The sequence below is a fragment of the Arachis hypogaea genome, chromosome 3, assembly GCF_003086295.3.
Source record: "Arachis hypogaea cultivar Tifrunner chromosome 3, arahy.Tifrunner.gnm2.J5K5, whole genome shotgun sequence".
In the NCBI taxonomy this organism is placed as follows: Eukaryota; Viridiplantae; Streptophyta; class Magnoliopsida; order Fabales; family Fabaceae; genus Arachis; species Arachis hypogaea.
The window spans coordinates 49,605,593-49,632,495 of record NC_092038.1 but is presented as its reverse complement, the minus strand read 5'-3'; the positions used below and the strand labels follow the sequence as shown (position 1 = coordinate 49,632,495).

Below are 26,903 nucleotides of genomic sequence, written 5' to 3'. Positions count from 1 at the left end.
CTCATATTTAAAAGTGTCTAAGTGTCTTAATTATTACATTAATAACTGTTTTGCTGAGAGATTATTACTGAAATTTAAAATTTACATACATAAATTAATAAAATTATTTTTTAAAATAATTTAATATTTATACCAGCTAAATTATCTATTAAAATTACTAAAAACTATTGGTACCAAAATTTTTTGTCAACTTATTTTATATCGAAACAAGTGACAGATGGCCACTTTCAAGGATCATGGTTCATGGAGATCTTTTTTTTGGCAGTGTCTCATGCCAAAACTCACCGAACTCACAAGCTATACGTGTTGCCCTTTATAAATTGTCCAACATGAAGCTCAAGCTACACGTGTTATTTTGTGGAGTAGCGTAGTACAGTATTGTAGCAAAACGTGTCAATCACTTACGAACTTGAAAAGATACTGTTGGATTGGATGCATATGCATGCTCGCCGTTGTTGCTGCACTTGCAACCATTTCTTGAACATTTTCTAGTTTCTAGAATTCTAGTTTTGAACTGTGGATTACAGCGTTTCTCTTGTCGATTACATTAGGTCAGTTATTCTTGCATTTCCTTTTATCTATTTATTTATTTTAATTTTGGTTCATGGATCTAGCATTTCCTTCCCTAAGTTGCAATTAATTCTTTAATTTTGTCGTGTTTTCCGTTATGCAAAGAATTTCATTCCAGCTATTAGTTTGAAATTATAGCACGAATTTCAGTTTTGTTAGATTTTCTCGTCCCAGCAACAAGATGCTATAAAATTGAAATTCACTCACTCAATTCCCATACCCGAGAACAAGGAAGCTATTTTGATGCACGAAAAGTTCAAATAATTAGCATTTAAATAACCGCTATACTTTAATGGAGCATAACATTCTAGTGACGTGTAGGGAGTCATCAACTTAAAGAAAGAAATGGTACGGTGAGTACACAAACCTAGTGTTCTGTTCCTCATTCCAAGCCAGTTACCTGGAACATAACGGCTACGCCATATGCAAGTATTTTATGCGGAAAATATACATATGACGTTCTGGTATATATGCAGATGAATTGGTATGCGATACGCTATCTAATTGGTGAATTCATGTAACTATGTTCCAAACATAGCATTAGGATACTGAAAAAGAATTTTATTATTTTATCTGTCTCATTGAATCTGCATTTATGTTCCAGAGACAGTTTCAAAATACTACTTTATTGCATGGGGCTTGAACACAAAATTGGAGTCCATATTTTATCTACCTTACACTCCATCTGTTGTTGCATGCTTTAGTGACCAGAAAATCAAAGCAAGAAGAAGAATTTGCATTGTACGGGAAGATGCTTGAAGAATGGCACCCTACAGTATCTCAAACTATGAAGGAATATATAAGAATGTTCGCCTGCCTGCTCTCATAATTGCAGGGTGTTGTGTGCTTGTAGCTCTAGTGCTTTCCATTCTTCTCATTTGGCAACACCTCCGATCATATACGAATCCCGGAGTGAGTAATTTTCTCGTTTCATAGCAGATATGTTTCTTTTTAATGAAGTATCTGTCTTCTATTGTATTTAAACTTTTCAATATAGGAAAGGAGAGCCATCAATTTGGTTTCTAAAATGATTAATATGCTCACAATTTAACCCCTAAAGATATATTAGATTCTCTAAACATCGCTTTATGGGCCAAATTTGAAGTTCATTTGAATATGTAATCCCTTGATGATCAAGCATCCATGAATAACTAAGAAAGTAGAAGGATACAGCACAATGATTTCAGTTATTTGTTGTTGCACCTTTAGTGCTTTAGTAACAATTACGGCTGACCTCAAATTGGCTTTTCGGTATTCAGGAACAGAAGTGGATTGTTGCTGTTATTTCTATGGTTCCAATTTATGCTACAGAGTCTGTAAGGTTCTATTACTCTTAAAACACATTTCCTATTTCTTTTTTGTGTTATTTGGTATCCAGTCATACACGCGTGCACACACATTTTATGGTAGGCTGGTCCAAGGTGTCATGTATTTTGAGTTTTAATGTGATATATTCTACCTTCATCTACCTTCATTGAAAAATGGACAAATCCATGCCTTCTTGTTCTTGATTGTTTTTACCCGTGTGGTAAACTGATAGCCGGTATTCACCTTAATCCAGCCTATAGGTAGGTAGCTAAGGGAAGTGGGAAACTACACCTTAAAAACTAGCTATTAAAAGGGAAGAACCACTTTTTATATACAGCATCAAACATCCCATACTACCTGATGCAGGACTTTGGACACCCCATAATACCCAAGTCTCTAACAATATACTTATAGCATATCATAATTAATATCAGAAAAAACCTTATGATTGTTCTTCGTAAATTATGAACATTTTTTAAATCAATAGGGGTAGGAGCAGTAATTCAAGAAAGAAAAATATGTCAGAAGCATTGAAGGTTCATGTTTAACATCTCTGAATTTGGAAGCTATGAAATTGCTTGATAATTGACATTGATGTATGTCCTCAACTTCTCATCAGGAGAGTCATGTTGATTGGTAATCAAATCGGTACATCAGAGTAGTGATATGAATAATAACTCAGCTTCTTTTGCTTCTCTCTGATTTTTCAGATTATATCTTTGTGGAATCCACGTTTATCACTCGCATGCGACATTTTAAGAAACTACTATGAAGCCTTTGCACTGTATTCTTTTGGCAGATATCTGATTGCTTGTCTTGGTATGTTTCTATGTTTTGATAGTTTTGCATATTTAATCTTCATTCCAGTTAAACATGAAACTTCCTTAAGATTATTTAAGAAATCTTCATGGAATAAAAAAATAATAATTACTTGTTAGTCTGTGGCTGAAGAAACCTAATTGTTAAATTCCAACAATTTTTTGGCACATTTCTTTTCTTGTAGATTGATCCATTTTTTAAAAAATTTTAATCAGGGTCTTCCACAAAAACATTTTTGTAAGAAACCCATAGAGCAATTTATTTTACAAAATCTTGAGTTGAATTGCTTAAATTATTATATTTGACCGTACAAAATTAGCTAGATGCTTAATGAATTATCTGAAAGCTTTGGGGAAAAAAATTAATAGATGAGTTAAAAGTCTGAATAAAAATTTTTCTCACTTAATTTTCAAATAAAAACTATTAGGTGGAGAAGGAAGAGTTGTACAACTACTTGAACATGAATCTGAAGAACAACTTAGAAAATCCTTGTTGGATGATTCAGATGCCACTCACCACATACAGCAAAGATCATGTTGTAACTTCTTTAGGCGTCCAAGCACACTTGGAAAAGATCTTCTCACCATAGAAAAATTTGGGCTTGTACAATATGTAAGTGGCTGAAGTTATATCATTAATGTTAAAGTGGTGATATAATGACTATTTTTTTGGGTATTATTCATTTGGGATTCATTACCTCATCACCATAAAATGGAATGCGGCTCCCACTGTATCCTATTATAATGACTTACGACTGAAGTCTCAAGTTAATATGGGTTTGTTGTGGTTTCAAAGGGACTCTAATTCACTTATATATAGTGCAGATGATCCTGAAGACAGTTTGTGCATTCTTAGCATTGGTATTGGAGCTGTGTGGTGTCTATGGTGATGGAGAATTCAAGTGGTACTATGGGTATGCTTCTCATACAAAAGTGTAATCAAGTATTTGCTTTAACATAGTGTCTTACATAGTCTCTGTCCCTACCGTGATAAAAGACATTTGGTTGATAGGACAATGAACATGAATACAAAACCTAGTGCCCATGATAGAAGGGATGCAAATTTTTGTGTCTCTGCCCTTTGAAGGACACGGATTAAAAGGGAAGCACTGGACTGATTAATGAAATTGCATTGCTAGCATGGCCTCCTTCATTATTTCATATTCCGATTTTTCTCCATTAAATAAAATATTCCTATTTTAAGTTATACCCTATAACCAAACACGATAAGAGACATAAATTTTGTCTGTCCCTATTGTTTCTGTGTTCTAGAATAGGAGCCACGTGCAGTCATGCAGCTTGAGTATGTTTCGCTCATAACCAAGCATCTTTATTTTAATTAATTATACTAGGTGAGCAGTATTAAGAAAATTCATCTTAAAGTCTAATTCTCGGGCACTTACATCTAATCAAATTATTCTTTTGGGATGATCATTCATGTAGTGAGCATCAAAGGTGGTTTATTTTACTATGCAATAATACATTATTGAATGTTTTGTAAAACTATTTTAATTTATAATCTATACATATTAAAATGGTAATATGATATCACATTTTATGCAGGTATCCATATATAGCAGTAATATTGAACTTCAGCCAGATGTGGGCATTATTCTGCCTTGTGCAGTTCTATAATGTTACTCATGAGAGGCTTGAACCAATCAAGCCACTAGCAAAATTCATAAGCTTTAAGGCTATAGTGTTTGCTACTTGGTGGCAAGGCGTAGGTATCGCACTACTGTGCACATTTGGAGTTCTACCCAAAGAGGGAAAATTACAAACTGCATTGCAGGATTTTTTAATTTGCATAGAGGTATAGATCCCTCTTTCTGCTATTAATATTTTGATTTTATTTTTCTAAGCCAATTTTTTGGACTTACCTACCTCTACTGAACTAAACCATGTTATTTATAGACTTGAGTTGATCCACCATAGAGTTAAAGCACTTTTAGGTTGTTTCTTACAAGTGTTTCAGTATAGAAAATATAGAGATGAGATAGAAATAACACAATTTATCTTTATTTCTGTCTCTAGTTTTTTTATGGAAAGAAAAGAGTAAACACTCAAATTGGTTTCTAAGAAATTTTAGATCGGACACTTCGGTCCTTAACAAATTTTTATTTTCTAGAAGTCTTCGATAATTACTCTTGTTGGACAAATTGGTCCCTCCGTTGTTTTCAATGGAACTTTTAATATGCCTGTCTGATAGTAATTCTTGAGGAAATGTAGAGTCTAAAAATTTATTGGGAGTTAAAGTATTCGATTTAGAATTTCTTGAAGACTAATTTGGGAATTTTTTCAAAGGAAAAAAAAAAGAAGAAATTACATCTCAAGAGAGACATTTTATTTGTTTCTGCATCTGTCATCTGCCTTTTCTCCAAACAAATTTCTGCATTTCTGTTGTGAGATGGTTATCAAATGGGTATTGTTGTTGGTTTTCTTCAACCACAAGACACGAACTCATAAAAGAAATCAACTGTTTATTTTTTATTTCACCTCAAAGACAAAGAGGGAAGTTATAATCATTTTTTCCTGAACCAAAACTGAGCACAACCTATGATATTTGAACTTATGACCCAAGAACAGTTAACTCATGTCCATGGTGCCAATAATGCAGATGGCAATTGCAGCGATTGCTCATGTTTGTGTATTTTCAGCAAAACCATATCATTATGTTCCTGTTTTTGAACGTGGGGAATTCAGAAAGGAAACAGTAGAAGCAACTTTGAAGATAGAGGAAGGGGGCAAGGAGAAAGAAGCTTTGGTCAAAGAGACAACCACTCAAGTTGAGGCTCCAAGAACAAGCCTCAAAGAGAGTGTGCAGGATATTGTTGTTGAAGGTGGTCAAAGAGTAAGTTCATTCCATAACATCAACATAAATTGTGATTGATATCACTCTTGGGTGTGTGTTTCAGCTTTTGAAAAAAGATTTTACAACTGAAAACAACTGGGAGGAGGAGAAAAAAAAGCTGAAAAATATTTCTAAGATAAAGGAAAAAAACTATTGGTCTGCTTTGTTTGTGAAAACATTTCTTTCAATTTTTATTTAGTATTTTCTATTTTTTGAGTTTTTTTTTAAAGAAAAACTGAAGGTAATAAAAATATTTAAAATTGAGCCCACACCTTTTTCGTTTCTTCATTTTTGATATTTTCTATTGGGGGATTGGCAAAGAAAACTTTCATGTTATTATGTAAAAGCAACGAAAAATTCCATTATTGTTAAATTTTATTCATGTTCATGAATCTTAATGAATTTTATGCTTTTTGTTCACCAAATTTTCAATATAGAACACACTATCTTCCTTTTATAAAAATAAGTTTGAAATATTTTTTTTTTTACATTTTGATTATTTAAAAAAGTTTATCCAAATATATGAGAACTATTTAATTTTTTATTTTTTTTAATTTGAAAAGAAAAAGTTATTTCTTGGTATAATAAGTTGGAACAAAGGCACCCTTAATCCATTAATGTATTCGTTTGGAGCATGTTATAATTATATTACAAAAAGTTTTTTGGGTGACAATAAAACTTAGCTCAGAATAGTCTAAGTTTTTCTTATTTTGTATTTATTAATTTTTACTAAAATAAATAGATAAATTTAGATGTAATAAACATAAAATTATAGATGTTAAATTAAATTAAATAATTTTGTGTTATATCTTTATAGCATTACTTTTATATAATTGGTACTTAACTAAAAGCAGGTTGTGAAGGATGTTGTATTGACAATTAATCAAGCCATAGGACCTGTGGAAAAGGGAGTGACCAAAATTCAGGAAACATTCCACCACAAAACAGTGGTTTCATCAGATGAGGAGGAAGAAGAATCAGATATACATAAGGAAGTAGTAGAAGAAACTCTTACAGGGGAAGAAGGGGGTGAAATTGCAAGAATGTAATTATGAGGATTATAATTAAGAGTAGAGTTGAAGATGGCTCCTTTTTGCAATATAAAGATTTCATGTTTCATAAGCAGGTGCTTCAATTTTTTCAAAGAATAGACTGGATGAATACAACAGTAAACTCTTGAAGGTTATTATCACTTATTTTTTTATAATATCAAGATTTTTTTTTTATTTCATTGTATGGATATGTAGAGAATACAAGTGGGATTGTCAAATGACAATATCCATTCACTAAAATCTCTCTATACATTGTATTTAACGGTCCTTCAAGATTTCTAAAAAGACATATTTATCCTTATTTAAATAAGTTTTCATTCTTGATTTTTTGTTTTGTTTTAATCTTTACAAAATTTCTTTTTTGGATTTAGTGCAATAAAATTTGAAGTGTGTCTATTTTTGTCATTTCATTACTTAACAAAGAAAGTTAACGAGAATTAACACTACGTTTTTCAAAAAGTGGATAATATATGCTAAGATCAAAATTCACGGTCAATTTTAGTCAAGCCAATCTCCTATAGAATTGGAAAACAGTAATGGTATGTCTACAGTTATATGTAGACAACTGTGGAAGATAATTTGTAACTTCTGTCAATTACTCCACGTTATTTGCAGGAATTTGTAGCTTTAGTTAAACAGTTTAGATATTTAAAAAAAGTAAGAGCACAACCTAAAAACAAGAATAAGGACTTGTGTGTGTGATCTTTAAAAAAAAGGATTTTTTTTGAGTTATTTTTTTTTTAAAAGATCTTATGAAAAATTAAAAGTAATTTTATGTTTGGGTATCTCATTTAAAAAGATTTTTTTATCTATCAATTATGTTTGGGTATAATAATATAAAAATATTTTTTTGTTAATTTATTATATGAAAAATATCTTTTCTTAAGAAAAAAATCTTTTAAGAAAAGATGTAAATTACAGCTTCTCAAAAAAATGCTTTTTTAATTTTTTTTACTGTTTTTATTTTTACTACTAAAAATTTGTCAAACACGCTAAAAAATAAAGAGAAAATTTCACTCCCCTCCCCTCCCCTGTGAGATGCTAAAATGACACTCCCCTTCCCTCTATTTTATAAATGTATATTCTCCTCCCTTCTAACTTTTAAAAATGTTTATTTTTAATCCATTTTAAATTTTTTGTGTTAACTAATGTTAATTTTATCCATTTTTTAAGAAAAAATAGATTAATTTTTAAAAAAGTACCTATTAACAAAAATTTTATTTTTTATCATTAAATTTTGCTTACCGAAATACCCTTTAATAAATTATTCTTTTATTAATTAAATTGTATTTTTACCAAAATATTTTCAAAAAAAATTAATAATTAACTTATTTTTTTCTAAGATACCTAGCTTTCAATAATTTTTTAATTATTAAATTGTGATTTTACTAAATTTTTTGTTAATAATTATTTTTATATTTACTATTAATTTTTTATATCAATATATATTATTTTAACATTAAATAAAAAAATCTTACCACGGTTAATATGTATAACAATTAGTATATATTGATATTGAAAAATAATCTTACTAAAATTTTTTATGTAATGTTAAAATAATATATATAGATATCAAAAATTTAATAGTAAAATATAAAAAAATTGTTAATAAAAATTTTGGTAAAATTATAATTTAATAATTAAAAAATTATTGAAAGCTAGGTATCTTAGAAAAAAATAATTTAATTATTAATTTTTTAAAAAATATAATTTAATCAATACAAGATTAATTTATTAAAAGATATTTTGGTAGCAAAATGTAATAATAAAAAATAAAATTTTTTCTGATGGATATTTTTTAAAAAAATTGTTTTTTTTTCTTAAAAAATGATAAAGTTAATATTAGTTAACACAAAATGTTTAAAATGGATTAAAGAGGAGGTTTTTTTAAAAGTTTGAAGGGAGAGGAATGTACATTTATAAAATAGAGGGGAGAAGAGTGTCATTTTAACATCTCGTAGGGAAGGGGAGTGAAATATTCTCAAAAATAAAAAGAGATCTTTCATTGAAAAAATATATTTTTTACTAAGATAATGACGCCCAAACAAGCACTAAATGTAATCTCTAATGCCTTGTATTTTTCCTAGTTCTTTACAACTAGTTGGAGAAATCTTTAGGATTTTCTTGTATTTGTAAAAAATAAAAACAATGACATGGTTTGCCCCTCTGAAAAGTATACATGTGCAAAGTATTAGCATTTTTACCTTTCTAAGAGTGAATATGTTAAGTAAGAAAATAACAAGGTACATCAATATATTTGATGAAAATGCTATTTGCATACTAAAATCAGTTACTATATATTTATGTATAAATATATGTGTAATTTAATTTATTTTTAATGTATATTTTGTATGCTAATACATATTCTACCTTAGTAATCAATTTTGGTAGTTGCTTTTAGTGTACATCTAGTATGGTTGGATTAAAAATGGATTTATGACTTTAAAATCTAGAAGAACTATTTAGTCTTCCCAATTTTGTTGCTAGGAAGAATTTAGAACTTCACTCTAAATATGATTTCATAGGCACTAAAAGGAAAACGATATAAAAATTGCAGGTTTTCCTTTAATTAGCTTACTCTAAAAAGCAAATAGGTGTAAACTAAATAATCAGAAAAAAAAAGAGACTACAAAAAGTAGGAGTAAAGATATCTTTGACAGAGATATCCTCCTGCCAAATTCAATTTCTATTGCAAAAATTCAGGCCTATACTCTCATAAAACCTACAAAAACAACTCTTTGTCAAAGGAAAAAAAGAAAAATGAAATCTATGACTCTGCATATACATTTTCTTTATACCAACATTCAACAAATTTTGAAATTTCAGCTATCCATCCATATCAGCACAGCACAAATCTACACAACAGCTAAAACAACTGTAACATCCTATGCCAACACAAAGCTGAGTAATTGTATTTGCGAATTGGTGGTTTATCTTGCCACAGCACTGGATGCAGCACATGCAACAACAATGGTTGCATAGTCTACCACAACAATGTGATGCTGCTAGAACAAGCAGCTCGGCTTGATCAGGCAACCTTGGTTCTTCGCATCCCGGTTGAACATTCTCCATAGTTCTGGTCAAGTCGCCAAAGCCGATACCCATGTTTGGGAGCAAGATCACAGGCTCCCCTTGGATGTTTCTTCTTTTCCTAGTGGTGTACTTTCTTTTTAACTGTTTTACATTATTTCCAAAGACTAATTAAAAATGGTATTAATTTAGACAGACATCTGATTAGGATGTGTACACTGTTACATTTTGCAAAAATATTTTTACAACTTGATTCTGTTTATATAGTTTAGAAAGGCCAACAACTTGTTTCAATCAGAAACTACTTTATTTAGTTTTTAAAAATTTGATTATTTTATTAAAATTTATACAAACTTGAAAGGTGATTTCTCAAGTAAAAAAAATTAAAGAAACACACCCTTAGTCTTTTAATGAGAAAAAGAAGAGAGCACACACTTGGTCTGTGTTATTATGGACTCAACTCTATGACTACCCTAGTAAAATATGTAAATATTAATAATTTCTTAAATATCAATTTTAGAAAACAATATATGTAAACAATAATAGCTGAATATTAGATTACGTGCATTCAATTATTAAGACAAACCAGCAAACTAATCTAGGGTGTTTGTTAAAAAAATAAAACGACGATAGAAAATTAGTTAAAAAAATATAGTAGTTAGTTTATTAGCTAGAAAGGATCTCAAAACTTCTAATATGTACTTATCTCCTAACCTTTGCTTTGTGCTTGCTCTTTGCTAGGTCATGCCCAAGAACTGTCATACCTGTGTACTCAGACATAAATCCAGTATCTAAGCTCATTTCTACAACCTGGGATAATAACTTTTTGTTAGAGAAGGGAAAAGAGAAACAGCTTAAAATCTAAGATACATAACAATGCAAAAACTTAAGGTAAATTATATTGATATTTTCTAAGGTTATGTGATATTAGACTACACCCCTTGATTTATCATATTTACACTGGCCTCCATCAATGTTATGATTCTAAGGGAGGTTACTATCATGTTTTGCAAAATATAAGAATATAGAGTGTAGTATTATCTATTTACACATTAGGGGAGGTTATTTTATGGTTTTTAAATCAAAGGGTGTTGTGTGTAATATCATCAAATCTAAGAGATTTGCGCGATTTATCCTACTTTAAAGTCAAGTACATTGTATTGGACTGAGTATAGAAAATAATAACATACCTTTTGTTCTAATTCTTTATTTTCCAACAGCCATGCTTTTGCAGTCAGATAATCTATTTGATCTCTTGCACATAACTAGAAACAATCAATTATAACAAAGGAAACGAAATCAAAAAGAGAAGATTTGTGAATCACAGAAGCACAAAATAACAAAATGATGGATGAAGAGAAAAGGTCTGGATCCAAGTTTCACATATCTCATAACATTGTGATATAATACTACAAGACAAAGAAATTTGAAATGTAAATATAGGGAAGAGATCATTACCTTTTCTACAGGCAAGTCCTTAAACTTTCGTATCTTCACATCTAAATCAAAATTATTGAAATCGGCCAAGACGCCTTTAACTTTAACCGTTTCTGGAAAATGTCCCTTGTAACTTCCAGATAAAACCAAGGGACCCGTTGATGAAAGATCCGGAAGATGGAAAGGGTACAACTATAAGGTGAACATCACAAATAAGCCCATGAATTAGGGAAAATCGAAAAAAAACCGACATAAAAATATACTAAGTATACACAAAAAACCAGCCACCAAATTGCCAAAATTGACAATGTGCTCTTCTTTTCTTTTTTTTTTATATAATATTTCTCTAAAGAAGATTTAAATAGACGAAAGCATGAAAAAAATTGAAAGTATTGCAATATGAGTCCCTAAGCAATTAACTAACTTCAACATTAAGATTGAAGGCTACATGAAAAAATGAATTATTTTCTTCTTTTTTTTGTCTCTGATAAATCCGAACTAGTCGCCAGGCATGTTTTATTTTATTTAATCAGAACGATAAATTCAGGATCTGCTGCAAATTATTTCAACAATAATAGATATGCATATAGAAAAACTAGGACTAAGGTAGAAAAACCAAAGCAAAAGTATCAATCATGAGAGACAATTTTTGAACCTAATGCATATTGGTTACATTTCAAAGTGAGTATGGGAATAAGACAACACAGTAAAATGTATACCTCAACCTTGTCCCAATTGTCGAATGTCTCCACTGTAATATTAGCAAGAACGAGAGAAGAAGCTTTGTCAAGCAACTCCTGCATTCGAAGCTGAACAGTATCTGAAATAAATAAATGCAGATCAATTAGAGTGTCACCAAATAAACATCTTAAACACGAGTATCTCTATAGAGCTTAACAATAATACCATGCCAACTGGTTAGTGGCCAACAACAATATTAGTTACTATGCTTCTACATCAAGTAATTATGGTTAAAATCAGGGAAGCACCTCTTATGAGAAGATAATGCAGTTATTTCATGGTAGAGTCAACAATCCGGTGCTCCAAATAAAATGCAAGTATTCATGGTAGACAATGCAACTACCCTAAAACAATCTAATTGCTTGTTACTATAGAACAAACCAATTTCACTTTGCTTATAACATAGAGAAAGATAAAACAATGATAATGATATTTACTTTTTAAGTTAGGATTCAGAACTTGCCTACATCTAATGCGGTATCATGTTGGCCCCTTCCAATCACAGCAAGCATCCGCAAGAAATATTGATTGCAGAATGGACCTAGGATTTAATGTAGTTTAGCATCTGACATGAAAAAGAGAGGGAGCAAAGAATTCCTATAATTGATGATAACTCAGAAGTAGTGGAACTAAAAGCAATATCTTGAAATATCAATTTCAAAAGGATGCATAACACTCAGTTTTCAGATACAACCTTGCAAACGAGAAAATAAAAGCCTTACCTATTCCGAAAGTGTAAATTCGAGGAGATATTGACTCTTTTTTAACCATCCTTTTCTTTACCATATCACAAATTTGTCTCTCATTTTCGACTGTTCCATCTGTAACTAGGAAAACTATCGGAACTGAACTTCGACCACCAGATAACATTTCGATTGCCTGAAAGAGATGGCAAAAAAAGTACATACAACACAGCTCTACCCCGTGAAAGTGAATAGAAAGGGAACTACCATGATCATAGTGATGTAATAGCTAGTCTTAGTGTACATTTACATGAAACAGAATTTAACAAAGGGGTTCACTATTCATGGAGTTGAGTATACATTGATTTGTTTGTTCAACATGCAACACTTCTGGTGGTAACTACTTATCAATAATCTTTATGTTGAATGAGAAGATTAGGAGTGTAGAACTGGAACATCTATTTAAGATAATAAATAAGGCTAAGTAACAACCCCACAAGAAAAAAAGGACTGAATATTAGTTACCGTTTTTAAGGGATTTGAAATATTTGTATCACCTCCTGCTACAAAGTTCATGTTAATCCACTCAGTGGCCTTTTCAATGTTATCCTTAGACGCCAATTCCAACGATGATGAAAATTGGTAGCTCTCTCCATTAAATGCTATAATACTAAATGAATCATCAGCATCAAGCTTAGAGAGAGCAGCTGATAGGGAACTCTTCATGTCCTCGATTAACTTTCCCCGCATGCTTCCACTTATGTCAATAACAAATACAATGTCCTTTCTGAATACCTAGACATTTAGCAGGACCAACCATGAGAGAAGATAAAAAATAAAATAAAATAAAAAAATTACAAAATTCTACACACAATACATGCCTAAAAAGTTTACAGATACCACCCCAACCTTATAACTCTGAAGATTTCCTGGGGAAAGATACATGCAGAACACCTCTTTTTCACCAAAATCTCCAGAAGATGGAGATTCCAAAAGAACACCACCATTTATTTGACTTGAAGGGACCTGAAAAGATACAACATGTTGATAAGTATAACTTTTCAATAGCTGAAGCTACACATAAGAATGACATTAATAGTGGCCATGAGTCTTACAATATATGAAAACCGGAAATCACTTTTTGTGAACGAGAGAACATTGCTGTCGTAAGTGAAAACCTTGGTCCCTTCATCACTGTGCCTCTTTTCCTGTACATTCGGAGAATAGAAACACACACATTTAGCAGGTTGTACATAACATGTTAGCTGTAGTAACACAAAAACAGAATAGGACATGTACCTTTAGAGGATGACTCATTTGATGAGGTTGAAACTCATTTCCAGTAACGGCATTCACTTTTACTTGCATTGCTTCTTTTTTGGACATTCTTTTCCCAGCAGGGTTGACGAAATCAGGAAAGGTAAATGGCACTAGCAAGGAGAACAGATCATTGCGGCATAGTATATTCTGAGACCATCTAAATTTAACCGATATAATGGAACCACCATCGATCTATTGTGTGCACAACATCAAACATCAAAAAAGATAACGGACAGTAGATGGAATAAGAGAAAAATAATAACCTGCATTGATACACATACCATATTATTACCTGTGGTATATCAAAGGTAAATATGTGAGGCTTGAGAAATCCTCCATCCCGAGCTTCCAACCAATTCTCCTTGCGAATGTCACCTTCGAGATCAACTAGTTGAGTAAAATAGTATTTCCTGTTATTGTTAACGCTAACCTCCGCACCTAGAATTGAACCCTGTTAGCCAAATAGTATCAGAACACAATATCTACATCACATTTTAAACATTATTGAAATGCATCAAGTTTTAGAGTGTGTACCATTACAAGTTGTAAAGACATTCATTAGCGGCTAATTCCACAATCATGTTTAACAAAATATTCAAAATATTGGTAGGCAACTGTTAACATGCTTTGAATTCAACTGCAGGTGCTAAAATTAAGAATTTGACTCTAAAGTAAGGATGCGCATGATTAGATTAATTTCACTTTAGCCCCTAAATTTATGTGCACCCATAAACTTTAAAAATGTGCAAATACACCCTACTTTTTCCAACAACCTAAAAGATAAGTCAAAACACTAACTATCTCATATCACTAGCTTTTTTCAACAATCTAAAACAATTGTCAAAATTCATTTTTCCTTGTTAAGTTTCATAAAAACTATTCCAATTTTTATTAATTAATGAGTTTTCCTCTGAAATTTCTCATTAGCAACCGCATTCTCAAAAATTGTGGCCTTGTGGGACTCCCCATGATCAAGAAAGTGGTGACCAGTAAGGGACCACAGGAAGATTCAATCAATGATGAAAATTTCTGAACAATATCCATTCTCTTCTTATTAAGAAAATGCATTAAAATAAGTTTTTTTTTTTTAATTTAATATCATGATCAACTAAGCATCGACATTTCATAGCTAAATATTTAACGGAACACAATCGTGTAATGTTTCACATTTCCTCCATTATTTTTCATAATGGCATTGAAATGGTAACACAAGAATAAGATCGATGACTAACCTGCGCACCCATGGGAACAGCGATGCGGCAGTCGGAGCTGCGGACGCTGGAGACGCAATGGAGGCGCCACGTGCCGGAGAGCGTAACGAGAGCGGTATCAAGGTAACATTCGGCAACGAGCTCAATGGCGTTCATCTGGATAGGGATAAGGGCCGGGGGGTCGCACCTGCCATGCACGTGAGGCTGGTAGCTTGGGATATCCGGGTTGTCCACAATTGCAGGGTCGTTGATCACAGCGTATACCATTGGTCCCGTCGGAAGGAACCCCGTCTCCGACTTCGTCATGGATGCCGGTGGCTTTGGCGGCGCCACCGCACGGTCGTTGCCGAAGTAAATGCGCTTGGCCAGGCGGAGGCCGTCCTCCACGGACCTCGAGAACTCCTCGGCCATAGCGGAAGCAAGAATGAATGAATGTGTGTTGGGTGGTGGCGGGAAGGAGGAGGAAGATGTTGAAGGTGAAGATGATGACGGAGAGGTGGTACGGTGGAGAGTCTAAGGGATGGTGGCGGGAGGGAGACGCAGGGTCCCTCTCTCTCTCTCTCTCTCTCTCTCTATTTGTGTGTCCCTCTTCCTAATTTTCCTTTCTTTGTTTTCTTTTTATTTTTTATATTTATATTTTATTTGATTTTGATCTTTTGATACTTTCTTGATGTTTGTTCTGTTAAAAAGGTGTCTAATATCACTTAGGCTCAAGGGGGAGAGGCGGGGATGGGAGTAGATCCTCTGCTGAAAGAAAAAAAAAATTGGCAACAAAAAATATTACATGCACGTAAAAAATAATTTATATATTTATATAAAAATATATATTATTTATTTTAATTCTAATAAGTATTTTATATTTTAATATATGTTTTTTATAAATAATTAATTTAATTTTTACGATATCACTCAAAAAATTACGGTTTAGCTTGCTAAAATTTTTCAAAAATGTATTTATACTTTTGAAAATATAAATTTTTTATTTTATATTTGGTAAATAAAAAAAGAATTAATCTCTACATACAAGTCTTTTCACTGTACAAGTCTTACAAGTCCTCAATATCCTTTGTCCCTAAAACACGCCTCTTATGGCACGTATGTTTCACGCGTCTCCTTAACAGATTTTTCAATCAATCAATGTGCGAATATATAACTTCCTTTTTCGAAAGGATTTTGTTTCCTTTTTAGAATTTCTTCTGCATTTTCTTACCTTCTCTCTTCAATCTTTCGTATGTTTTTCTCTGCCTTCTCCTTTACCGTTTACATAAGTTTCTCTCTCTGTTCTCTTTCTTTATTTTTCTCGTTTTTCATTGTTTCTAAAATCAAGCTCTGAAATCATTTTAAAGATAATGGATGATTCAACTTCAGATTGTCAGTTGAACCAGAGCGAAGTGAATTTTGAATTTGAATCCAATGAAGTTCCTGAGGTGTGGTTTAATTCCAGTTAATAATTGAATAAGAATTTGAATCCAGTTAGTAGTTTATGATTGTGTTGCTGAATAATGCGTGGATCTTGCCTGTAAAATTTGTTGTTCATTGTTCCTTGTTTGAATTGAATCTGATGTACTAGTTCTGATGAATTTTCTGTATTTTATATTAGACGTTCGGGTATAAATCAGGAATATTTGGGTGTTTTTTAGGAAAGTTTGGGTGTATTTACAGTTTATAACTTTTCATCTCACTGAGGGTGAATTATCTTATTCTTTTAGTTGAATTATTTTAGTTTCTATTTAATGATGATTTTATAGTTTTATTTGCATTGTTTATGCATTTTTTTAATATGGTGTATTTTGGGTATATTTTGCAGCACCTCAGTGGTATTGATGAGCAGTTTGTTCTCCACATATAAGTATTTTTCTCATACAAGTCTTTATAAGTATTCTGCTACTTTTATGTTTTGAATCCAATCAAGTGGTTGAAGTGTGGTTCAATTCGGAAGAAAAAAATGTAGCATTAGAGAAAATATTTTTCTATTTTTGCAGCAAATTTGGATGTAATACGAAGATATTTGGGTGTATTTTTAAGATATTTTGGTGTAACACGAAGAGATTTGGATGTAAAACGAAGATATCTGGGTGTATTTTTATTCTAATAAGTTCTGCATAATTCAGAACTCTTCCTCTTTCTCCTCCTCATCTTCTGCTACTTCTTTTTTTTCATTATCATCACCATATTCTTCTTTTTTTTATTCATCTTTTTCTTTTTGTTTTACCTTCTCAAGTTTTTTCTTATTTTATTCTCTTAACAGGAATAAAAACAAAAAAAATCAAATAAAGAAGAAGAAGAAACACATAATACTACAAAATTACTTAGAAGAGGATGGACTTACATTCATTTAACTAAAAGAAAGAAAAAAATAAGAAAAAGAAGAAGAAGAAAAAAAATGCAGCATTAGAAGAAATATTTTTCTTACAAATGTACACTAAAATTAACCACCAATGTATTTGTGTATAAATACATGTGTGCTTTAATTTATTTTTAATGTATATTTATATTCCAATATGTATTTTATACTGGTGGCTGACTTTGGTGACTGATTTTAGTGTACACATAGCATAACTCATTTCTGTATTTGTAGCAAATTTGGGTGTAAAACGAAGATATTTGGGTGTATTTTTATTCTGATAAGTTCTGTCTCCTCCTAATCTTCTGCTGCTTCTTCTTCTTCATCTTCTTATTTCATATTCTCATAATTCTTTTTGAACATAAAAAATCAAATAAAGAAGAAAAGATACATAATGTTATAAAATCAAAAGAAGAAGGAGGAGAAACACGACGTTGAAGATGAAACACGCGAAGAAAAAGGAGCAGAAACACAAAGAAGAAGGAGAAGAAGAAGGAAAAAGAGGAGGAGGAGAAAAAACGTAAAGAAAAAATGACAATTGTGGTTTTCATCGAGGAAAAAGAAGAAGAGTCGTTCATAATAGTGAAGGAGCACTTTGGAAACGTGATGCGCGTGTTAACACGCTTTTGTGGGTGAGCGTAACTTCTGTTTGGTTTGAACCAACTTGTAAAGTCTTGTAAGCCAAAAAGACTTGTATGTGTAACTGATAAAAAAAATAAGTATTTATATTTATAGCTTGTTAAAAGTATAGATATTTTTAAAACTAGTTAAAGTAAAATTTTTGTCAAAACTAAAAAATTTAAAATAATTTTATAAATGAATTAATTTTTAAATTTAACTCACTATTAAAGTAATTTACTATTTTTAAATTTTTAAATTTATTTTACCATTGTTGTTATAAGTTATTTTTAATTAATTTATTAAATATAGATACTACAATTTTTAAAAGCTATATTTTAATAGTTAGTTTTTAACTATTTTTGAAAAGTAAAAACTTTACCAAATCAAAATTAATCTGTCGTGAATTTGAGCTTTATTATTTAAGGGTTTGTCATAATAGTGAAGGAGCACTTTGGAAACGTGATGCGCGTGTTAACACGCTTTTGTGGGTGAGCGTAACTTCTGTTTGGTTTGAACCAACTTGTAAAGTCTTGTAAGCCAAAAAGACTTGTATGTGTAACTGATAAAAAAAATAAGTATTTATATTTATAGCTTGTTAAAAGTATAGATATTTTTAAAACTAGTTAAAGTAAAATTTTTATCAAAACTAAAAAATTTAAAATAATTTTATAAATGAATTAATTTTTAAATTTAACTCTCTATTAAAGTAATTTACTATTTTTAAATTTTTAAATTTATTTTACCATTGTTGTTATAAGTTATTTTTAATTAATTTATTAAATATAGATACTACAATTTTTAAAAGCTATATTTTAATAGTTAGTTTTTAACTATTTTTGAAAAGTAAAAACTTTACCAAATCAAAATTAATCTGTCGTGAATTTGAGCTTTATTATTTAAGGGTTTGTCATTTGACTAATAATTTATTGCATGCATAATGTCAAAGTCAGTAATCATATCTCTGAGACTTGTCTAAGCAAACGAGTAAATTAACCTGTTAACCAATTCAAATTAATTCTCTTGACATGTTTTCTTTCTATTTTTTAATTTTATATTTTATTTGGTTTATCTTTGATGCTTTATTGATTTTTTGTGTGTTGTTAAAAGTATTCATTTTAGAAATATCACCTAAGTTTGAACAGGAGAAGTGAGAACGAGGAAATCCTCTCATAAAAAAATTAAAATAAAAAAAATTGGCAACAAATATATTACTTACACATTAAATATTAATTATATGTATTAGTGTATAGATATATAAGTTATTTAATTTTTTTATATTTTATATTTTAATATATTTTTACTAATTTAATAATTAATTTTTTTACATACATATAATTTGATTAAATTGGTAACATTAAGTATCAAATTTTTATCATTTATTGTGATTAAACTAAATTAATGGTCACAAATTTATTAGAATTTAAAATCTCATCCATATATAAGTAGGGGTGACAAGTGGAGAAGTCTGTCCTGCCCTGCCAAAAGGTGGGCTGTCTTGTCCCACCCTGCCTAATGAGGCGATCCTAAAATTTCACCATTTTCTAATTAACTGTGGATTGGTAGGTTAAATCCGCCAAATTTTCTCTTTTTTTATTATTAACTATTAAATAATATATTTAATTTTACAATAATTTTAATAAATTTATAATTTCTAAAGGCATAAAAAATTATAATATTTATATTCACAAACATTAAAGCTTTCATAATTATAAATATCTAATAAACATAATTATAAACTAAGTTTTCATCCAAAAAATATAAATATTGTCTTAAAAGCAAAATAAATATAATCCAAAACATAATTATAAATATCGTCTCCAAAACTATATTTACAACTTTTAAAAAGCTATATTTTAATAGTTAGTTTTCAGCTATTTTTGAAAAGTAAAAATTTTACCAAATCAAAATTAATCTGTCGTAAATTTGAGCTTCATTATTTAAGGGTTTGTCACTGACTAATAATTTATTGCATGCATAACGTCAAAGTCAGTAGTCATATCTCTAATACTTATCTAAGCAAACGAGTAAATTAACTCCTTAACCAATCCAAATTGATTCTCTTGACATGTTTTCTTTCTAAAATAAAATAAATTATTTGCACATTAAATATTAATTAAAATTAAAATCCTTTCATAAAAAAATTAAAATAAATAAAACTGGCAGCAAATATATTATTTGCACATTAAATATTAATTATTAAATTAATTATATGTATTAGTGTATAAATATATAAGTTATTTAATTTATTTTATATTTTATATTTTAATATATATTTTTACTAATTTAATAATTAATTTTTTTATAACATATAATTTGATTGAATTGGTAACATTAAGTATCAAATTTTTATCATTTATTATGATTAAAATTAAATTAATGGTCACAAATTTATTAGAGTTTAAAACCCCATCCATATACAGGTAAAGGTGACAAGTGGAGAAGTCCATCTCGCCCCGCCAAAAGGTGGGTTGTCCTGTCCCGCTTCGCCTAATGAGGCGGTCCTAAAATTTCATCCCTTCCTGTTTAACTGCGGGTTGGTAGGTTAAATCCACCAAATTTCCTCTTTTTTTATTTATTATAAACTATTAAATAATATATATAATTTTACAATAATTTTAATAAATTTATAATTTCTAAATGTATAAAAAATTATAATTTTTATATTCACAAACATTAAAATCTTCGTAATTATAAATATCTAATAAACATAATTATAAATTAAGTTTTCATCCAAAAAATATAAATATTGTCTCTAAAGCAAAATAAATATAATCCAAAACATAATTATAAATATCGTCTCCAAAGCTATATTTGCAACTTTTAAAAAGCTATATTTTAATAGTTAGTTTTCAGCTATTTTTGAAAAGTAAAAACTTTACCAAATCAGAATTAATCTGTCGTGAATTTGAGCTTCATTATTTAAGGGTTTATCATTGACTAATAATTTATTGCATATATAACGTCAAAGTCAGTAGTCATATCTCTGATACTTATCTAAGCAAACGAGTAAATTAACCCCTTAACCAATTCAAATTGATTCTCTTGTTTTCTTTCTATTTTTTAATTTTATATTTTATTTGGTTTCTATCTTTGCTTCTTTATTAATTTTTTGTGTGTTGTTAAAAGTATTCTTTTTAGAAATATCACCTAAGTTTAAACAGGAGAAATGGAAACGAGAAAATCCTCTCATACAAAAATTAAAATAAATAAAACTAGCAGCAAATATATTACTTGCACATTAAATATTAATTATTAAATTAATTATATGTATTAGTATATAAATATATAAGTTATTTAACTTTTTTATATTTTATATTTTAATATATATTTTTACTAATTTAATAATTAATTTTTTTATATACATATAATTTGATTGAATTGGTAACATTAAGTATCAAATTTTTATCATTTATTGTGATTAAACTAAATTAATGGTCACAAATTTATTAGAATTTAAAACCCCATCCATATATAGGTAGGGGTGACAAGTGGAGAAGTCCGTCCCGCCAAAAGGTGGGCTGTCCTGTCCCGCTACGCCTAATGAGTCAGTCCTAAAATTTCATCCCTTCTTGCTTAACTGCGGGTTGGTAGGTTAAAACCGTCAAATTTTCTCTTTTTTTATTATTAACTATTAAATAATATATATAATTTTACAATAATTTTAATAAATTTATAATTTCTAAAAGTATAAAAAAATTATAATTTTTATATTCACAAATATTAAAGTCTTCGTAATTATAAATATCTAATAAATATAATTATAAACTAAGTTTTCATCCAAAAAATATAAATATTATCTCCAAAGCAAAATAAATATAATTCAAAACATAATTATAAATATCGTCTCCAAAGCAAAATAAACATATTGCAAAATACTCAATTTTCATCTTCATTTGCTTGTAAGTAGGGTTGGGAAAAGTTAAATTTTGGCCAAAAATATTACAAAAATAATCTTTTACCAAAAAACACTAAGCTCGGCAGGGAAGGCAAAGTCTGCTGTTTAAATGGTGTGGATTAGATGAAATTTTGTTATTTGACGGTCCTAATTTTTCAATCCGACCCATCTTTTTTGGCGGGTTATACAGATCAGCCTAACAAGTTTAGTCCTATTTGCCACTCCTATATATGTAAGACTCAAATTTTTGAAAATTAAATAATTAATTATTTATGAATTATTATATTATATTGAGATTTAATTTTTAAAAGAATTATTTTTTGTAACAAAAATAATTAAATAAAATTTTATGATTATTAAATTTTAATTTAATTATGACTTATTCTATTAATTTAAATTATCTATTAAAAATTATTTTCACAGACAAAGTTTAAAATAATAATAATAATATATATATATATATAGCATGACACATGATCACTTTTCATTCCATTATTCGTCGTTCTCTTTACTTCTTCACCGAACCGTAAGGAAAGAAAAGAAAGAAAAAGAGACCGTGGGTGAGGGAGAAAATCATGACTTCGTTTGATCTTTTGACTTGATCGAATTTATGGGTTACTGGGTTATTGGTTTAGTTGGTGAATTATTGGTCGAACCGGTTAATTCGGTCACTAGTCAAGTTACTAGGTCACTAGATCATTGCTCCGTACAGTTATTTTCATGTGAAGTTGATATTTAAGAATCGTTAAATGATTTGACAAGTTTGACTAAGTTATCATTTAACGATTTTCAATTATCAACTTCATATAAAGACAAATGTATGTGTGTCTTTACCTATTATTATATACTACAAATAGTTGTTGAAAAAATAATATTAATAGATATTGTATAATGATGAAAAAATAAATAAATTGTGATTAATAAAATTTTTTATTTATCTTTTTTATTTGTATTAAATATAAAATTATAGTTAAATAAAATATAAATGATTTAAAAATGAGTGACATTAAAATTAAAATAAATTGAATATAAGTAAACTAAAACATCCTATATCTATTATAATTTGTACTTGTATTTATAGGAAGCATTGCAACTTGGTGGTCCTGTTAGCTTCCTAATTACCTTGGGGTTCGAACCCTAGCCATCACATTTTGGAAAATTCCAAAATCAATGCATGACACTTGGCAGCACGGTGGAGTTGCGGAACGCTGGTGCGCCGTAGGTTCTCCTTCAATTGTAACCGAGTGGTTCGGTCGGACCGAAGCTCATCGGATTTGACCGATTTTTTCCGGTTCACTACGGATTTGATCGGTTCATTCCGATCCTCTACCTTAAGCGGTTAAAAGTTTGGATCGGACCAGTGTGAGAACCGATTCATCGATTTTCCGGCCGAATCGGCCGATTCGGTCCGATTTTGATGACTATATCTGTAAATCTAATTAAAAATTTAATCTAATAAAAATATTGTATATTCTTTTTTTACGTCTTGACATCACTTTTGTTCGGTAAAAGCTGACAGTTGTAACACCCTACCATACAGAGTCTTATGCTTAAGTCATAATTCAGAGATGGCAAGGTATTACGACCTCTAAAATAAAAAAATTTAGTACGTATAGTAGTATGAATGATTGATTATAACTAGGAGCCTTTGTAGAAAAAGGGGTAAACAAAAAACCGCAACTCGAAAGCGCAACACTCCGATCGATAACGTAACGAACAAGGATAACCAACGCGTGATTATATACATACAAAGGAGAGTCAAAAACAGGAATATCAAGACTCAAAATCCGGCTGCGAAGATAACCGGTCCGAGCATAACAATATATACATATGATAAAATAAGGAAAACCCCAAAGGAAACTCAAAGGGACACAAATACATAAAACCTATTCTCCAAAATCTCCCATAAGAGGAGTCATCACAGTTTGTATTATTTAATGGAGATAAAAGTATCTAAGCAAAACATATAAACCAAAACATAGCCCCGAGAACAAAGGATCTTCGCAAATCTAGAAGTCTCCAGCATGCCTCAGCGAGAAACCTCACGTCCTGCATCTGAAAACCACAAAATCCGCATGGGTGAGAACCAGAGGTCCCCAGCATGGTAATAGCTTCCACATATATAATACATAATAATGGAGGAAAGCCAAAGGCAATCCTAGAACTTCCTCCAGATAATATCAACGCTTATAAACAAGCTAAACCATAAAGGGCATCTGACTAAAGATTCTTCAGTCTAACTAATACTTCCCTTTCCAATTCCTTCAATCCTCCCAACCACCAACAGGAGTATAATGTAACAAACACAGTTATATCAAGCAAGAAATATACAATTAGGAACAAGTAAGGCATATAGATAATTAGCAAGTAATATGCAGTCAAATAGGCAATCTCAAACAATTCATATAGTATGCATATGATGAATGCCTGTCCCTAGTGGCTGATGATATCATCTGTCGGTTATAGAGCCAACCCGACAAGTCCTGGCAGTTAACCATTGGACTGTCCCTCTGTCACGCATCCCCAACTCGAGTTATACTCATCATAAACTTGATCATAATCATGATCTATATCCATCACCTTCACTGGTGAATATTTACGGGGGCGAGCTCATCCGGGTCTTTCACAGTGCCCGGCCACACTTATGACATAGGGTCAAAAGAGTATCAAGTCTCAACCTGGAGCACGTGGTGGCTAGCCACTGCTACTACCCAGGGAAACTCGTATCTCCGATAGTGGAAGTGCAAATCACAATTATCAATAATTCAGCATAAACATGCATGAATTCTCATCCATGGATCAACATCCATATCAACCATCCGGCTCACGGTTAAATCCATAACCAGCCAATATCCATAGCATACACAGCTATCCCGGCTCACGGTTCAATCCAGAACCAGCCAATATCCATAGCATACACAGCTATCCTGGCTCACGGTTCAATCCAGAACCAGCCAATTCATAAACAATTACGGCCCTTCGGCCAATGGCATAACAAGCACTTCCACCACCATCCTCCGCATCCCACATAATCATGCTTGATCCTCAATGATCATTCATTTTTCCCTTGCTTCACTCGCAAGTTACCTCATTCCCTAGCCCCTTTTTAATAGCTAGGCATGTCATATTGATTTAAGATATGAGTGGTGAGATCGGAGGCTTAGAAGTATGAAATTTGGCTTTTAAGACTCAAAAATCAACTTTGGGATGGAAACAGGCCCACGCGTACGCGCACCCCACGCGCACGCGTGGATAGCCTCAAAACTTCATCGACGTGCAAGCGTCAAGCACGCTAACGCGTGGATTAAAAATTTGCCAATCGACGCGCACGCGTCAACCACACGTACGCGTGGGTGTCCTCGTGCCCCAGGCACAACACTGGCACAATTCTGGCATAACTCTCTGGAAAATGGCTGGGCATTGGGTGCAGCACAATCGGCGCGCCCGCGCACATCACGCTCACGCGTGGATGGCATTTTCCGGAAGAACGGCGCGCACGCGCTAAGTGCGCCCACGCGCAAGGGGTCATTCTGCTAAAAATTTTCTAAGTTAAAAGCTGCAGAATTCACCAATTTAAACCCCAATCTTCCAACGGACATAACTTTCTCATTTTAAATCGTTTTTCACCCGTTCTTCAAACGGCATGGACATCCCGGATCCAATTTCATTTATAAATAGATTTGGCACAAAACAGAGATCCGTAGTCCAAGTTATGTCCCACCAAAGTATGCCCAAAAACCATATTTTTCATAAAAACCACAAAGTGCCATTTGCAAACAAGCCATTTCCAACTCTTTTCAAAATCAATCAAAACATGCCATTTTCATCCCTTTTCTTTGAAATCAATCAAAATATATCAATTTCAACATCAATCCTCCTCAACTCACACATTGACACTTTACCACAATATACAAAATCACTATCTCATCATTCTAACCCACTTCACCCAAGTGGCTCAAACTCAAATATATTGACATATCATATACTCTTACTCATGCCAATTTTCAACAACACCAATTCCAATAAATCATCATTGTACACAATCAATATCATACTCACCATCAACATGGTTCAACCCACAATTCAACCATAACCAATCATCAAGCATATATCACAACATGCATATTTCTCATACATCATACCATCAAGGCATCATTAATCATCATCACATATATGACCACATCATATATCTCAATCATTCAACAACATCAACCATTCAATGCCTATCTTAGGGCCTCTAGCCTAAGTATTTCCTACCACATTACATATTAGATACGGAAAACCGAAACCATACCTTAGCCGATTTTCCCAAGCTCCACCGGAGCACTTCCAAACCACTTATCCACAAGCTCTCAAGGCCTCAAAACCTCCAAGAACAGATTTTTCACCACCAAATCCTTTCCAAGCTTTTCAAAATCACCAATCAAGCTCCAATATCCACACATACACAACCTAAGCCACAACCATCATACCCATACACAACATCTCAAAACCCAAACATCATAAAACAACAAAATACACTAGGATTGAGAATCTTACCACACCCAAGGTCCAAGGAGACAAGATTAACCTTCTCCTTCAAGAGAGTTGGGTCCTATAACATCAAAGAACCCAAAATCTCAACATTTCACCCATGAAACTCGAAAATAAGGGCTGAGATCTCGAACAGAAACACGTGGCTTACCTCAAGATTGGTTGTATGGGTTTTGTAGAGCTCTCCGCGGTGAACGCGTGGCCGCAAACGGAGCGGCAATCGGAGCTCTAGATCAAAAGTTATGGTGATTTGAAGATCAACCAAGGGAGAGAACTTGAGAGAGTGTTCTTCCTCCCTTTCTCTCTAATTTCAGCTTGTGTGTGTAACAAATGAGGAGAGAGAGTGCTGAAAACTAGGGTTTTGGTTAAGTTATGTTGGGCCAAGGGCCCACTTTGGGTCCAATTGGCCCGGTTTGGCCCGTTCGGTCCAATCTTGGTCCGAATTCTATAAAATTGGTACCAAAATTCTCGTCTCAATCTCCTCTATCA

At 31.4% G+C, this 26,903-nt stretch overlaps 2 protein-coding genes across 7 annotated transcripts; one reads left to right on the top strand and one right to left on the bottom strand.

The window, feature by feature from the left end:
* The first annotated feature begins 223 nt into the window (after nt 1-223).
* On the top strand, nt 224-6,773 carry LOC112790532 (protein LAZ1 homolog 2). 6 transcript variants are annotated; one of them, XM_025832980.3, is made up of 9 exons: nt 224-551; nt 1,275-1,482; nt 1,830-1,886; nt 2,589-2,697; nt 3,125-3,309; nt 3,522-3,610; nt 4,260-4,509; nt 5,314-5,547; nt 6,402-6,773. In XM_025832980.3, the coding sequence occupies exons 2-9, from the start codon at nt 1,333-1,335 to the stop codon at nt 6,594-6,596; spliced, it is 1,269 nt and encodes a 422-aa protein (XP_025688765.1). In that variant the 5' UTR covers nt 224-551; nt 1,275-1,332; the 3' UTR covers nt 6,597-6,773. The 6 variants fall into 6 exon arrangements, with proteins under 6 accessions (XP_025688765.1, XP_025688763.1, XP_072089061.1 ...); XM_025832978.3 differs by having other exon boundaries at nt 6,399-6,773; XM_025832979.2 differs by lacking the exon at nt 224-551 and adding an exon at nt 794-923 and having other exon boundaries at nt 6,399-6,773.
* Nucleotides 6,774-9,223: 2,450 nt separating this feature from the next.
* Nucleotides 9,224-15,615, bottom strand: LOC112790531 (uncharacterized). Its single transcript, XM_025832977.3, has 13 exons — nt 15,043-15,615; nt 14,103-14,261; nt 13,790-14,002; nt 13,606-13,698; nt 13,400-13,516; nt 13,016-13,285; nt 12,530-12,686; nt 12,271-12,348; nt 11,786-11,886; nt 11,088-11,258; nt 10,820-10,894; nt 10,344-10,439; nt 9,224-9,773 (listed from the first exon to the last, which is right to left on the bottom strand). The coding sequence occupies exons 1-13, from the start codon at nt 15,430-15,432 to the stop codon at nt 9,426-9,428; spliced, it is 2,268 nt and encodes a 755-aa protein (XP_025688762.1). The 5' UTR covers nt 15,433-15,615; the 3' UTR covers nt 9,224-9,425.
* Nucleotides 15,616-26,903: the final 11,288 nt, after the last annotated feature.